Consider the following 16354-nt stretch of genomic DNA (forward strand, 5'->3'; position numbering starts at 1 on the left):
GCTCTTCTCCCCAGCAGTGTTGGGACCACACTTTCTTCTTACTGTGCACTTCCTAAAACCAGGTCAAAGCCCAGTGTTCCACTAAAGGAGCTGTGCAGGTGGTAGGACAAGTCTGCAAAGATGCTGGACTGGTATTTAAAAATACAGGATGTTGGAAAAGTCAGTTAAATTCCTGTGCCTGTGCCCTGTCATCACTCAGTCCCTTCTGTAGGGACTGAGCTAATGCCTAGAAGGCTGTGTCAAGCCTGAACTCCCATTTTGTACACACTGGGCAAACTGAGTATTCCTGAAGAGTTGACAGTCTTGAGTGACCAGATGGACACAGAATGGTGTCCATGAAAAATGAAGGTGCACAATAAAATGAATCCTCCTTCATCCCATGGGAGGTGTGTAGCAGACTTAGGAAGAATATACAAGATGTGGGGATTCTAACTTTGTTCTTCTCAGCTGTGCTAGTCCTCACAAAATTTAAATAGACTTAATTGTGTGATGTTTGTGATGCCATGGTGATGAGCAAGTGTCACTGGAAAGTTCATCCCTGTACAAAACATTCTACCCCCTCTGAGCAGTTTCTCAGATCATTATCTTCACACATTCCTGGCAGATAATTGCAATTTTCTTTAATTCTGTCATTGAAAAATGACAGCAGCAGCAAGCCTTTCAGCAGTAGTGTAGAGTTTGAAACTGCATAAGGACTCTTTGTTCTTAAATAGAAAGCCTATATTTCCATCAGTCAATGTTCTTCTATGAAAGGCCAGAAAGATCAAGAGATGTGCCTGTTTTCCACATCTCTGATGGAAGACATGCTGATGTCTCTTCCCTGCCATGGAATAACTTCCTTGGTGTGTTATTACCCTGGAGCACAAAATGTGCCCCAGATCCCTGGATAAAAACAGACTCCACCCAAGGGAAGAGTAGGGAAAAGGTTTTAGAAGAAACTTCTGAATGTGGCAGCCTCTCTCCTCTGCATGCTGAATCCCTCCAAAGAGCCCATATTACATAGACTTCATCCTGCACGTGGGGACTGCTGGGCTTAGACATGAGGCTGGTTACATGAAATGAGAAGTGGAAATTTCCATCACTGAAAATATGGGGAAAACTGGGCTTGTAAAAGAAAGAAACACTCGATTTTAACTAATGTTAGTTAATTTGTATTTGGGCTTTCTTTTGATGGTGGTGGTGTTTTACCATATTGCTTCTATAACTACAGATTGCTCTAGGATACATTGGAGGAGAAACACCTGCACAAGGACAATTTCCCAGCATTAAATGCCTTTCTGTGGCATGCTTTCCTAACCTGTGCCAGGTCACCCTTGTAGCAGGCAGTTCCCTGGCATTCTTCACACTCACTGGCCAAAAAATCCCACAGGTTCATTTCACCTCTGGCTGACTCAGAGTGGAACAGTGGAAGGTGGTGAGCAGGGGACTCGTCATGATGGATTCCAACTCCTTTAGCTCCACAGCCTTTAAAACAATGGAGAGTCCCGCTGGAACAATAAACCTTGTGATTTATCTGCAGTATCTGGAGTTAAGCTAAATGTTCCTTTATTTCTAACTTCTCTGCATTAAGCTCCTTTCTTGTGAGGAAAACAGATAAATCTTGGAAAGGTAATATTGTCTTTTAGTGGACGCCCATCATTCTCCTCTCATTTTCGAATGAGAGGATAACACAATGCCATGGGTCTATTGTTACCCTGCTTCCAGCTGAGACTTTTAAATGGTAATGTTGACTGCTCCTTAATTTAGTGCATGCAGTCTTTTTTTGAAGAGCAAGTGGCAGCCGAAGGTGTTTGAGAAGGCAGCAGTTGCTAAGGCTTGGCTGGCTGTGCCTCTAGAAAGATTCCAAAAATGTACAGGCTGTGTGTTGGTTCTGATGGAGGGAGCTTTGTCAAGGGCTGAAAAGGCAAAGTTGTAAATTCTGCCCTTCTGTTTTCATGGAAAGCAGACGTTGATAATCTGAAGCCCACACATTTGTATCACTGCCATAACTAATGACTTGCATTGATGCTCAGTCCCATTTGTTTGGTCCCAGGGAAGGAGAAAGTCCTTAATAAATCAATGAAATTGTCATTTCAAGAATGACACATTCAGCACTGGCAAAGGGTAATTATATTTTATGGGTACTTATTGACTCTGGAGCCTTCAAAGCTCTTAGCATGATGGGGAAGAGAAGTGAATGGGATTGCTCCTGGGAAGTCTTTTAAGAACAGCTGTGAATCAGAGCAGTCACTTCAGAGTCCAGGATAAACTTTGCTGAGCTCTTACAAAAGCTTCCTTTGAAAAATAAGACCCAGTGCTTTGTGTGGAAATGTCAGGTGCCACCTCATGATGTTGACTGTGTGCCAGCCAAAGCCTCTTCCCTCCCCTCTGTGAAAGGGCACTTGGATGTTTGGACTCATCTCAGTGATCTCATTTTGACCTTTGCTGGTTGTTCCTAATTTAATTCCCAGCATTCTGTGAGCATGTGGGATCAGAGTGAGTGCTAACCATGCCCAGTGGCTTCAAAGGGCTTGAGGAAGGTAATGAAAGAACTCAGTTACATGCAGCAGGTTCCCATGATGAAAAATTGCAGTCCTGAGTGTATTGTGCAGGAGGGAAATTAATCTTTGGAGAGAAATTCAATGGAAATAAACTTATTAAGATATCAGGAGAGGATTGTTCTCTGCAGTATCATTTCTAGCACTTTTTTTTGCAGTCCAACTTTAAATTCTCATTTATGAGACTGTTCTGTCATTACTGAATCTCACCATCAGTGTTTTTCTCTGCTGTGTATGGGAAATTGCTATGGTAACATAAAAAAGATCAAAACAGTGGAAATGCATATAACTTAATCCAAAGTTTGCTAGTGCCTGCCTGTGAGCAACCCTTTTCTTGTATAAAATAGGATGTATATTTTCAAGACATTAGGTACTTTGCTCTCTTTTCCCCAAAAGATGCTGGCCTCCTGCATCAAGGGTACCACTGTGTCATTTAGGTCCATCTGTTCTGTAAGCAGGTTCTCTTCATACAAAAAGCAGGATGCCCTTGGCTCCAGTGGGATGTCATCATTCAGTAGGTCCTAGTCCTGTGAGCCCAGGGTAAATCTCAGACACTAGCAGAGTGTTGAGGATCCTGCTCAGGGCCTGGTGCTGGTGTTATCTCACTGGAAGACCCTACAGATGAATGTCTGTACAGAGCTTTGAAAAGTGGCAGGTCAGGTTTGTTAAGTAGTATTGATTAAAGCAACAGAGAACTTGAATTGAAGCTGTTGATTCAGCTCAGGGGAGATCTGCTGCACTGGAGTCTCTACCCAATATACACATCTGAGCTGTCACTCTGCCTGCAGGCTGCAAGTGGCCCTGCACTGTGTGGTAGTGGGGCTTGCTGCAAGAGTTCTCTCAGCCCAGCTTTTTCCTGTGTGTTCAACAGGAGTTTTGGAGTTTTGCTATTGGCTGTAATGGGAACAAGGGTGGGTGAAGAGAGAGCATCAGTGAGTATACCTGGGCACCTCAGCAGAGATCAAAATGCCCTCTGCTTCCCATTCTGACCATTGAAGTAGGCACAGCAGAAAAGGGTGAGGGTGAGGCACCCATGCTGTAAAGCAGCATTACAGCACCAGGAATTGGCAGTTCTCCTGGAACTTCTACATTCACCTCATTCTTAACAACCATTCCCCATCATGGCAGTGTGGTGTGTGCAGGGAAAAGTGGAATCATTAGGAAGGGAGAAGAGAGGAGCAGGTCAAATTTCTGGCATCTGTTCCAGGCTCTGCTGCCATCTTGCTGCTTTTTTTTTTTTGACAAGTCATTTAACTTTTTCAAGCAAAGGAAAAGGGAAAAAAAGTCTGACTAAGAACCAAACATTGTACGAGGTTTTTAGCTGAAAGGACCTGCGTGGATATGGAAAAGATAAAAGCAGCAAGGAGGGAAGAAACATTACAACTCTGGGTCTGATTTTTTCTGGAATCACTGTTTTTCCCAGTGTTAGTCTACTTATGTGAATTGGGTGCTATTTGACTTTCTTTCCGAAATATCTGTGTCTCAGTGGTAGAGAAAGGAGATGAAGAATTGGAAAAGAGGACAACTGTTTTTTTTCCTTGCTGCAGGATAGAACACCTTGGGCTCAATGTTGTCCTTCAGCTCTTGGTTGGGGTTCCTCTGGAAATGGTGCACGGAGCTGCGAGGATCAGTTTTGTGTACGTTGCAGGAGTTGTGGCAGGTAGGTGACTCCTCTGCATGCCCCAGGTGGAGGAGCAGTGAAAATGGTCTGTGCTGGCTTTGGAGTTGGAGAAATGTTTTGTGATATTTGGGATTAGGAGAGGAACATTCACTGATCTTCTGTGCATTGAAATCCTTTGCAGGGCTGGACACAGAAAATATGGTACAGCTTGACATCTATTTCTATGTAGCCATAGACTCTGTGTTTAGGAGACCTGCTAAAAATGCACCAACTGCCTGTTATTTTAAAATAGCCTTGCTTTAGATGATCTTCCTGAATATGGAGTCATGCTGGTCCTGTGGCAGTTCTTCCTCCTTTTATCCTGTCTGTCACCTTTCTACAGCCTAAGTAAGCAAAGAAGTATTTGGTTGTAGATTGTGAGCAGTGCACAGAAATCTGGAAAATTCATTTCATCATTAAGCCATGGGGTCTGATTGATTTTTAGTTTGTGCTGAATTGCTTTTATTTATGTTTGGAATTTCCAGCAGTTTGGAGGTGATGGAAGCTGTCAATAGATCAAAATCTAGTTAAAGCAGAAGGAGAGTGTGAAAACAACCAAGAACTTTACAGTGGAACTCAGTGATTGACTGCCTTTGTTCAAGATTTATAGTGTTTGTTTGGTTTTTTTCCAGCCACATAATTACTTTTTCCATAATAAGCAGATAAACCCTTTGCAGAATAGGCTGCATTGGGTACTAATAAATCCTGCATTCCAGGAGACAGTCTGTGGAAAGAATAATTGGACTAGGACACAGGATGAGGCATGGTACAAACATCAATGATATTTAATGCAGAGAAAGGAGTTAGCAGAGCAGCTCCACTGTCCCCTGGCTGTTATTTTAACAAACACTAACAAAAGTGGTGCCCAATATGCAACTTCCCAGACATAGCTTTTCTACACAGAAACACCTACCAAACCCCAGGGCTTCACTGATATCTTAGCCAGCTATGAAACATCCTTTATTCTTTGTCACGTGCCAGGAGAGAGGAAAATGGGTATATTCACGCTGAGGCAATATAAAGATAACTCAGCTGCTAAATGATCAGGGATAGACAAAATGTAGTAAAATGTAGTAAAATGTAAAATGTAGTTAGACCACAACTTTTATGGTTCTTTCTCATTTGTCTGGCTTTACTAAGAAGACACATTAAGAATGGAAATTGAGGCACTCAGTGCAGTGTCTGAGGACTTAACTGCAAGTTCTTATTACTCCTTCCTTTATTTCTCATTAACTTTTTCCTTAATGGTGGTGTTTAAGAGCTGAGAAGTCTCAGGGCCATACAAGGAAGGAGGGAGCTATCAGCAGAGTTGGCTGGGAGAAGCTCAGCACTTTCTTGACCTGGAATCAGTTGGGCAATTAGCAAAGAAGTTCATTAGACTCTGTGCTACCAAGGACTCTCTCAAGATTTGCCAATATGCTTTTTCCCATTCCAAATCATCACAAAGATCTTCATTATCCCTTCCTTGTGACAGCAAATCTGCCTTTCCCTCTATCACTTAAATTATTTTTAAAGTCAGCAATGAAAGGAGCTTTGAGCAGATCCAAGCCTCCAAGTGGGATAAGAAGAAGCAATGTCTGTGTTTGGCTGTATTGTTATTAGTGGTGCCTTTATGTACTTGACCTGCCATTTTGCTGTCATGTGCCTACTGCCTCCATCCAGGTTATTTTTGACTAGTTTTACTCTGAAGTTTTACAGGTAATAGGCTGTGCTTTGATCAGAGGTCTGTGCTAAGTTACAAGTCCCTAGCTCCTTCTCCCTGTGCTAATATTTTTCTTGCCGACATGGGAGCTACTTCTTTTTATCTTCAGGTGAGAAACAAACACAGACATTTGTCTGTCTCCTGCTCCCTTGTTCCTTCAATCAGGGAATAAATGCCTTTTTGCAGGACAAGTTTAAAGACACATTGCTGCCTTGCTTGGCTGCTTTTAAAGTAGGTGCAGAGGAATCAATCAGTCACTGCCTTGACAGGACTGAGTTGGCTTCCTGAGTCAACCAGTTTCCCCCTCCTCCTCTTTCTATATTCCTGACCTGCAGCAATTAGCACAAACAGGCCATAGCAGGGAGGTAGGGTAGGAGAGGGTGTGTTTATTTGGTGGGCAATTGTCACAAAGCCTTGTTGTTTCCCCCAGGGTCCCTGGCAGTGTCAGTGGCTGACATGAGGGCGCCGGTGGTGGGCTCCTCTGGAGGTGTGTATGCTCTTGTGTCTGCTCACCTGGCCAATATTGTGATGGTGAGTACCAGAGTGACTGTCTGACCTCAGAGTGAGCCACGTCTGGTGGCCCAAAGGGGCTGGAAGTAAGGCCTGGCCCAACTGTTGGTCATTCAGAGCTTGCCCCAGCTAAGAGTCTTGTCTCAGTGGTGTGGTTCTGGAATGGAAATATTACCTTGCACTTGGTGGCTTGGTACCCTAATAGCTGACAGTTTGCCAGGACAACCTAAAGGTGTTGGTAATCCAAGATTTATCAGTGTTCTCCAGGCTGTCAACTCTCCATGCAATGGCTGACAAATGTTTGAAAAGCAGACTGGCTCTGCAGAAGTGGCAGACCTGTTCCTGTCTGGATGTGCTATGTAATTTTAGTGAGTATCTAAGGAAATTTAGCATTCAGTGGATTCATGTGCAGAATATTCCTTATCTCCATTTGTAAAACCCAGACTGAAGATGATCCCTGGGTGATCTAATGATGCATCTCTTTGCTGTTTCACCTCATGAAATACTTTACAAAGGTGAGCAAATACCAGCATTGTCATTCTTCTAAGGCTGGAAACAGGAGTTTATCCCCATCCCTCAGCTGGGTGGTGGCAAAGCCCAGCACAGCTGCCCTGGGAACTCCTCAGCTGACACTGGGCAAAAAAGGCTTTGCTGATAGAAGATTCATGTGTGTCCTGTACCAGAAATATCAGAGCACAATAACCATAAAAATGAGGATAATGCTCCTCCTCTGGGTCTGAGTGGGAAGATAATGTGAGGTGGCTGCAGTAGAGACAGCAGATCTGTTCTATGGGTGCTGGAAGATGTGTGTGTGTGGTGGTGGTGGAGCCAAGCCTAAAAGAAAACCTTCTACTTGATGCTTGTGTGCAGTAAAGTCAGCAGGCTCCAGCTGTGAGCCACAGTGGTGCTGCTCCAGACAGCTTGGTAACAGCTGGGAAGTGAGAGATATCCTGAGCAGAATTGGTCTGCTTCACCCTCTTCAAGCTTTTCAGAGCATGAATGAGCTGAGGCTGCTGTCCAAATGAGAGAGTTGAGTGGCTGGCAGAGAGGTCAGGAGAGGAGGAGAGAGGCTACCCCTTTAGCACAGGGTTTCTGCTGGGGAATTGCACCTCTACATTCAGTTCTGAAAAGAACTGAAAAGTGTGATTTGTGTTCCCTGCACTGTGCCAAGGGAAGCAGGAGGGAGCTTCCTGTGTCTCTCAGGGTGGTAACACAGACACAGGGTTTTTAACACCACAATTCACAGGGTTAGAAGGGGACATTGGAGGAAATTTTAGTGTGCTTTAGAGGAACAGGCTCTTCCAGAGGCATGTGGAGAGTCTTCAGCAGTCACCTTCCCTGAGTTCTTAGAACATCACAAAGTGACCTGTTGTTTCACTTCTCATTGGCCTCTGCCAAATCTATTTAGTGACTGCTACCTTAGCATCTTTATTTCTCCATTATCCACTGCCTCTCTTCTCATTTGAAATTATTTTTGCTGCCTTTCCAGTTCTGGTGGAGGGATGTTTTTGCTTTCCTTTCCCTGCCTTGTCTCTCTGTGCTCACTTGTTATCTAGATGCAATGCTCCTGCACACTGAAAGGCATTGCTGGCTGTTTGCTGCAAAGCTCAGTCTGGCACAGCTGGGGACAGCAGGCACTGTGGCAGGGAGGGTCTCTGGAATCCTCTGTTCCCTCCTGGCAACCAAAGGAAATGGAAACATTCCTGCTTGGAAAAAGAAATATTATTGGAATGAAATACATAAAATAACCAACAGGGGGAAGCAATAAAGCATGTCACCCCAAGGAAAAGAGTGAGGGGAGGGATTCAAAGCAGCTACATGGAAATTAAAAGTGAAGGAGGCAGCACAGTATTAATCAGCATGAGCTCAGAGCTTTCTGGCTGGGTTAGATCTCTCTGTGGAGAGAGAAAATCAGTTACTTATTTTGTGGAGGTTGCATTTTTTGCCATCCCAGGTGCCCTTAGAGATACTCTGAGGAGTTTACAAGCATTCTTTTTATTTCTTCAGTGTGACAAATAGGGAGGGAGCTTTTAACAAGAAACATGATTATCTTGGTATCTCAATCTGCCTTCAATAGGCAAATTTTCATTTAGTCACATAATAGTAATAATAAAATAATAATAATGTTGTCATACATCTAAATTTCTCAAAACATGATCTCTTTTCCTGCTTTAAAATTACATGCAAGTGGAAAAGGAGGACTTTTAATATTTCTCCATTATTTCTGATTATCATTCCGAGATTTTTATTCCACTATATTGATTAACAGCCAAGCCTGAAGACAGAGGAGACTAAGTTCAGGTTTTCTTATGGCACTGTTTCCTTGATATGCTTTTATTGAAGTCTTTATTGTTTCTCTATGCTCTGCCAAAGATCTGAGCTGCAGAATTTCAGGGAGCCTGAGGCACAGAAAGTAGCATTGAAAAAGCACAGTAGGGCTTGAATGCACTGAGAAGTTGCCTGACAAGTGACAGATTTAACTGTAATATCCCTTCAGGTCTGTGTGCAGCATTACTTTGTTTTCCTTGTCTCTTTTCCAGAACTGGTCAGGAATGAAGTGCCAATTCAAACTGCTGCGCATGGCTGTTGCCTTGATCTGTAGTAAGTACCATACAGTGCTTGGCACACGTGCAGCCAGTCCTGTTTTGTTTGTCCTTGTCATAATACTTCATGCTGATTCAGAGGGTTTTGACTTTGCAGCAGTTTTGGTAGGAACTTGCAGCTGGACCTTCTGGCAGCAGGAACCACATTGCTCTCCACTGCAGATTTTGGCTTTCAACACAAGCGTTTGTAAACAAGGATTTGTCATTAGCCAGCATCTGTAGCTTGTGGTGTTTGTGAAGAAGCTTAAACATCTTCTCTTTGCAGTCTCAAACATGCAATGCTTTCATAATGATAATGCTTGGGTTTCCTAGAGCATGTCCTGTCTGGGATGGCAGCAGCATTATACCCTCACTGGTGAATTCTCTTCCAGCCCTATCCTCAGGGGGGCACAATATGGGAAACTAAGCTGTGTGTTCATCACAGACAACTGTCTTCAAATTCTAACTCATTTTTGTTATGCTTTTGGTATAAATTTCAGAAGGTGAATATTCCCCAACCTATGTACACTCACAAACCCAGACCACTTTCCAGCCACTGGAGAGACCTCATGTCTGTGTGCCACAACCCTGACATAGCCACAGCTTCCCTGTGCTCACCATACAAGGCAATTTGTCCCTCTCTGTCTCCTCAGGGATGCAGTGCTGCTCACAACATGGACTTAGGAAGGATAAACCTAAACAATTAACTCATTTTTTATTCTTTGTTCCAGTGAGCTTTGAATTTGGAAGAGCCGTGTGGCTGCGATTCCACCCCTCTGCTTACCCCCCCTGCCCCCACCCCAGCTTCATGGCTCACCTGGGAGGGGTGATGGTTGGAATCACCCTTGGTGTTATCATCCTGAGGAACTATGAGCAGAGACTCCAAGATCAGACTTTGTGGTGGATCTTCCTTTCTATTTACATCATTTTTGTCTTGTTTGCCATCTTCTGGAATATTTTTGCCTACAGTCTGTTGGATCTAAAGCTACCTCCCCCTCCTTGAAAACATGGGACAGAAAACTGGAGGGCAGAAGTCATCTGTCAGCTGTGTTAAATGAATGAAGATGGAGGATCTATTTTTGTATTTAACTTGGGAGGATGATTCTTCTGAACACATGAGTGTGCTGGAGGAGGTGCTTAAAGATCTCATGAAAGAATGGGCTGATCAGTTTGTTCACAAATCCAGCAGGTTCTGTAACTCTGGCTGGCCATGCCCTGCAGTTTCTGCCCTGCACCTGGGCACTGACTGCTTGGGTTGTTATCACACATCAATATTTTCTATGAGATATTTGTATTTTCCAGGTCAGTGCCGGAATTATGGCCAATTGTTCAGTGAATTTCCTCTATGTTACTGAACACTAAAAGGGAAAAAGATCAGACATTTACTAATTAGAGACACAAATGGTACTCACAAGGCAGCTTGAGTCTGGTTTCTTTGGACACATCTGACTGTTCAGCCATACCAGTGCCACTGTCTAATTACTTGAATGGTTCCTAAGGTATTTTAGCCTCTGCTGAAACTTGTCTTGCACAACTTTCAAAGGAATCGGCAGAACTTGATCACACAAAGTGATGGAGACTGATCTTCAACCACAGGTCAAATGAAATTGCACTATAAACATTGGGAATCTTAGAGTGTTGTGGATACCCAGCCAGAAGTGACTTTTCCTCTGCATGTTTCACTTGATTTTAATTAATTTTTCCCCCTTCCCCAGCCTGCTGTGGCTAGAGGGTGTGGCTGGATTGTTGGTTTTTTTGGGGTTTTTTTGAGGGATGAAGAAAAGGAGTGCAAATGTTCATTTGTGGTTTTATCAGATGACAATCAGGTGCTGTTTTCTTCTCATTATTTTTCCGACCACACTGACCTAACACCTGGCCTGCAGTGAGCTCCTAGCAAGGATCTCAACTCTTCCAGCAGGCTCTTACTAGGAACATGGGACCATGATCACCTCCAGCAGCCCAGGGTGGGAACCAGTCTTTACAGCCATACAATCCATTTGGGGCCAAGTCCACTGAAGGCAGTGGAGTTAAATGAGTTTGTATGTAGCACTGGTTTCCCAATGAAGTGGAGAGGGTGTTATTTGCTACAGTGATCATTGTGAAATGGATAAAACTGGTTTTAATATGACTTCTAAAATTTTGAGGATGCCTCCTCCTGAGGCAATGGATGCTCAGGAGCCCCACACAACAGTTTGTTGCAGTGATGCCTTTTCTGTAATGTTGGTCAAGCCCAGTTCAGGCAATCTGTGAGTGGGCTGTGGCACAGTTCACACAGTTGCCTGCACAGACTTAGGGACCACATGGGGACATCTGTAGCACAAGCAGAGCTTATAGGTACTCTTCTCTGTTAGGTGCTTGTTTTGCTTGTCACTTCAGAGAGCTGCCAAATTACAGTCCAGGAGTGTGGGTGCCCTCCTTTTCTCTGCCCTTTACCCACCTATCCAATGGTCTGGACAAAGCAGCCATAATAGTATCTCCAGACAAGCTCCTCTCTTCCTTTTTCCTATTTCCTGCTGGTGCCCAGGCACAGCCACCAGAGTCTTTCACAGCACATCCCACGGGCACCCCAGCAGTTGTGTTTGCTCTGTAGAAAAATGTCTCTGTGTTGTGGGCTTTATTCTCTCAGCTATGCTATCCATGCTGCCAGATGATACCACAAGCTAGTAGGAGCCTGTCCTTCTAGAGGGGACATCCACAAGTGCTTATCAGCTGCCCCCTTCTTTGCCTGTTATGGAAAAATAACTCTGAGTTGAGGGGTGAAATCTTCTCCTACCAGATGCACTCATAAAACTTCTGTTGCCTCAGAAGGCGGGGAGAGAAAATAAGTGTATCTGTAGCCTGGAATAATCCTTAATAATTTTTGCCACCTTTGTGCACAGAAATGGGATTTCTGAGGGCAATTGCACTTTTCTTGTTCTGCATGGCCAGTACATTGCTCATGGCCCCTCACTGAGGACCAAGAGAAAGGGATAAGGCCAGAGCTCTGATCATTTTGGAGAAGGGATTGGTTCCCTGAGCCATTTCACCTCTGCAGTTTGGGTCCAGATCCCAGCAGTCACAAGGGTTCCTGTGGATTGTTGCAGGTGCTGGCCCAGTGAGTGTTGTAGCTGTGGATCCCCCTGGGAGCAGGCAGGAAGGAGAGTGGGAGCAAGGAGAGTTCTCACATGGTTATCAAGTAAGGAGGACATTCCTTCCCTCACCTATTGCTAAGCCTTTTTCATTACAGATGCCTTGAAAACAGAGGTGAACAGGAATGGGAGTACTCCTGAAATCTTAGGAAAGCTTTTAAAATTTTGGTAGAAAATTTCAATTGCAAAAAAGCCCTGATTATTTTGCCTATAATTTACCAGAGTGCAATGTGCACCAAGTGACTTTTATTTTTGGTTTCTCAGCTGAAAGCTACTTATTGCCCATGAGTTTCTTACCAGTAAAGGCTTCCATGCCTTTCCTGCTGCCAGTGTGTGCTCTGAGGTGAAGCAGCAAGATAAAAGTTCAAGAATCACCAGTTTCTTGATCAGTTGATCATGGCCAAAATGTCCTTACTCAGCTCAGGAGAGGGAAGGAGCTGAACAGAGTAATGCAGACAGCCTTCCTTAGTCCTTTTTCCATAGATGAGTGTATTTTACATGAACTGGTTGAAAACAGCTCTGAATTTGATCTTATGACTTGCTCTTTTAAACTGTTGTTCATCTTTCTGACTTCATTTTGTGTTCCCATACCCTGCCTGAGCAAGTTTACAAACAACCCTGGGGATCAGAAAGGCCAGGCTTCAAGGCAGTGTTAGATTTATGGTAGGTGAAGGAATGAAATCCTCTCACATTCTTGTTCATCAGAGCTGAAATCTCCTCCCATACATGGAGCAGTTTGTGCACAGAGCCTGTTGTCTGCTAAGAATCAATCAGCCCATGGAGCCAGAAGCAGCACAAAGTGCTTAAGCTTTTTAATTTTTTTTTTTAATCATTAAAATTACAGTGTGAAAATTTGCTATGTTTTTACAGAGTACCGTAAATTCCAGTTATGTTCTTTTCTAACACACCCAGGAGTGCCACAGTGCTGCAGCACCACAGAGCAAACAGCAACCAGGCTTTTCTGTTACCTCCAGATGTCCTTGAAGCTGCTGGCTCATGTTGGAGATGTAATATTCTCCATCCTGCTCATTTGTGTTTCCAACCTGTCACAGTCAGCAGCATGTTCCTGAAGGAGCATCCACTGAGGGACTGGTTTCAGTGATTTGTTGTGGTTTTACTTCAGCTACTACCAGGATTTTCTATCAGTGAGATAAAACATGAATCTATTGAAGCTTATGACTGTGCAGTGCTGGAGCAGAAGGCAAGGACTGTCACCAGGGTAAAGGTTTGAACAGAGCACCTCGGAGCAAGTTATTTCACGCTGTGTCCTTGAGCGAGGACACAACACCTGGGGGAGAAAAGAAAAAAAAGTGGGGGTGGATCTCCCGTGCGGTGAGTTCATTGCAGCAGAGGTCGGTCCGTGAGGATGAGGAGCAGTGCGGCAGGGGAGCAGCCGGCGCTGCAGGCGGGGCTGCCAGGGACACCTGCCGGCCGCGGGCAGCAGCACCGGAGCGGCCACCGGCGGGACACGGGGCTCCGCAGCCGGGGGCAGGAGGAGGAGGAAGGAGGAAGGAAGGAGAGCAGGCAGATCAAAGTGCACGGGCACTGCAATGGCACCTTTTATTCCTAGACAGGTAAAGATTAGTGTTGCACACAGCGGTAATAACACAGACCTGAGGAGGGAGAGAGTTGTGATGCAGTGGTGGGAAAGGAGGTTTCCAGAAACAATCTATGAGTGAGGTGTAGTAGTCATAAAAATGCTGATGAATTTACTTTTGCTGAGTTTTTAAAACAACATCTTGTGTCACTGTTTCCCTGTCAGTTGATGAGGAATCTTAGCACTTACGTGGCATATTGTGCTTTTTCACTACTTGCTCCTTTGGCAGTGGGAAGTATGTTATCAACAGGGAAGGGGGAATCTAGAGAAATTGTTACTAGAAATAAAGCTCAGGGATTGTGTATCCCAACACCTCGCTGCTTCTGATGGATTATACTGCCCGTGTGTTGTGGAGCAGATTGGGCCCTTTCAGTTTGAACTGAGCTCTGGAGGATGGGATCTGACATGTTCAGAGCTGGTACTGACATGACAGCTGACCTCACCAGGCAGCTGCTGTTCTCTGCCAATATTTAGTCTCACAAGATGGTGGGTAGGACTTTCACACATCCTTCAGTGAGTAAAGAGCTCAAAGTCTGTTCACAAAGATTCAAGCTCAGCCCAATTGCTTTGGAACACCCATCCATTGGCTTTGCCCCAAGTGGAACTGGAGAATGGGGACATGGCAGTTCAGCACCAGCCACCTCTGGGGGCAAGCTGGGACTAGAGAGCCCAGGCCAGCACCTCTGAATATTGCTGCTCCCCTGCTCCTCTTACAGTGGTGGCTGCTCTGCAGTGCTTTGTGTGGTAGAACTCAAAGATTCCTTCTCTGATCACTGATGCCAAGAGCTGGTTATAAAGGAGTGCAGTGTATTTTGCAGTTCCATATTAAAGAATCACACCTAAGACAGAAACCAAGCTTACTTAAAGGCACATGTATTTTAATGTCACTATTAATCATTGGCTTTTAATTGGAAAAAGCTTTCTAATATGCCAGTAGGAGTACAGAAAATTTATGTTTCAGGGTATTTACAGCACAAAGCACAAAATATTCCCTATGATTCAAGTAGCTAAAGTACCTTATTTTCAGCAAGCTTGATAGACACGTTGTCACTGACTCTCTCCTGACTCCCACAGTGTCTGTTCAGTTTGCAAATAAAGCCAGATTTATGCAGCTTTTCCTTTGCTTACACTACTAATGCTAACAACACATCCAAGTGTTAAACACAAAGCACTAAACTACATAATTTTCTGCCTTAAAATACTGAACAAATGGTACTTTCCCTGTGAAGGGCTAGTAAAGCAAAATGATATTTGCAAGGTAAGATGCTATTGTATGTTTCCAAATATTTTTGTATTGTGTACATTCTGTATATTTTTGTTGTGATGATATTATTTGAGCGCAGAATCCATTAAATTTTTTTGTGGTTTTCTTTATTTTCTGTTTAATTTCTCTTTTTTTTTTTTTAATAAAATTGAGTTGTTCTATATCACAAACTAAAAAAAAACAACCAAGAAAGAACTTTAAAGGACAATTTTGTAAGTTTCTCTACAGTTAACATAGTTTTCAACAAAAGAGCCCTTGGTTTGGAGCTCTGCCATGTAATCTTCTAATAATGACATTGGTAACTCATTTTTATGTCTGTCTAACAGATAAAGGGGAGAGTGAACTGCAGCTTCATTTCTCCACAAGATCTAATGAGGATGCAGAACTGGCTTGGGACTTGTATGGAAATTCAGGTGTTGTCCCACCTTTTGGCAGCTGTCCCTTCACTGCCGTGACCTCAGAACTGCAGGGAAGTTGACGACATTTGAGTAATTTTTTTTACATTTGAGTAAATTTTTTTTACTGGGGAGGAGAGTTGTGCTCTTTTAACATCGGGCTCTACTGAGTGTTTTCAAATCTGAGAGCCAACTCATATCTTGAATCAATAGTGGAAACAACATCTCCAGAAAAAAGTAAACCCCCAGCAAAAGTAAACCCCCAACCAACCAAAATAAAAATCCTTCTACCAGTATGGAAGGCAGAGGCTTATTTTGAAAAGTAAGTTGTGTTTTTGTTGGGAAATACTGGGTTAAAGTGTAATGGAGATGTATGTAGGAGCAATTCCTGTCAGATGTGCTACTCCAAAGGGAGGCAGATCCCTGCTACCATGTGTGGGACTCAGCTCTTGCTGTCAGTTCTCTGCACTGAACTGAACTTTCTGAGACACTCAAATCACTCTATTCATTAGCTGAGGACTTTCAGCATGAAGGTAAGGTGGGTTTTATCAGCTTTTGTCAATTAATACAAAAAGTGTTTCAGCCTACTAGCACCATACATTTTCTTGCTACCTATTCTTCATATCCAACTTACTTTTTTAAGCACTGAGCTCTTTCTTGTGCCCTGATCAGTCAAAAAACTGAACAACCAGTGCTCCAACTTTTTTAGAACATACAGGAGCAGCTAAAGGTGACATGTTTTATTGAGTGCTGCTGCTGCTGTACTTACTCATGAAGGAAAACACTTGTTTCTTCTCAGAGCCCCTGCAAATGACTGAATGAGGGGTTTGTTTTCTTTCACACTACTTTTCCTCTCCAATACATTATATGCCACTATGGCTGTTAATGTCACACTTGCAGCTCCTCTGCATTGAGGGATAAATGGTTTTCAGCAGGAGACATCAAGGACCACACTCACTGACAATTTACAGGCACACTG

The 16354-nt window shown here is 43.7% G+C and overlaps 1 protein-coding gene across 3 annotated transcripts in view; it reads left to right on the forward strand.

The window, feature by feature from the left end:
* The window catches only part of RHBDL3 (rhomboid like 3), a 61156-nt gene extending 46066 nt beyond the window's left edge, over positions 1-15090 (forward strand). For all 3 annotated transcript variants that reach the window (XM_071451288.1, XM_071451289.1, XM_071451290.1), the window contains 4 exons: positions 4085-4197; positions 6330-6430; positions 8950-9010; positions 9723-15090. In XM_071451288.1, the coding sequence (XP_071307389.1) occupies positions 4085-4197; positions 6330-6430; positions 8950-9010; positions 9723-9994 (547 nt within the window). In that variant the 3' untranslated portion in view covers positions 9995-15090. The remainder of the gene's footprint in view (positions 1-4084; positions 4198-6329; positions 6431-8949; positions 9011-9722) is intronic.
* Positions 15091-16354: the final 1264 nt, after the last annotated feature.

The sequence above is a fragment of the Agelaius tricolor genome, unplaced genomic scaffold (assembly GCF_023055355.1).
Source record: "Agelaius tricolor isolate 1412-34295 unplaced genomic scaffold, bAgeTri1.0.p SCAF_32, whole genome shotgun sequence".
In the NCBI taxonomy this organism is placed as follows: domain Eukaryota; kingdom Metazoa; phylum Chordata; class Aves; order Passeriformes; family Icteridae; genus Agelaius; species Agelaius tricolor.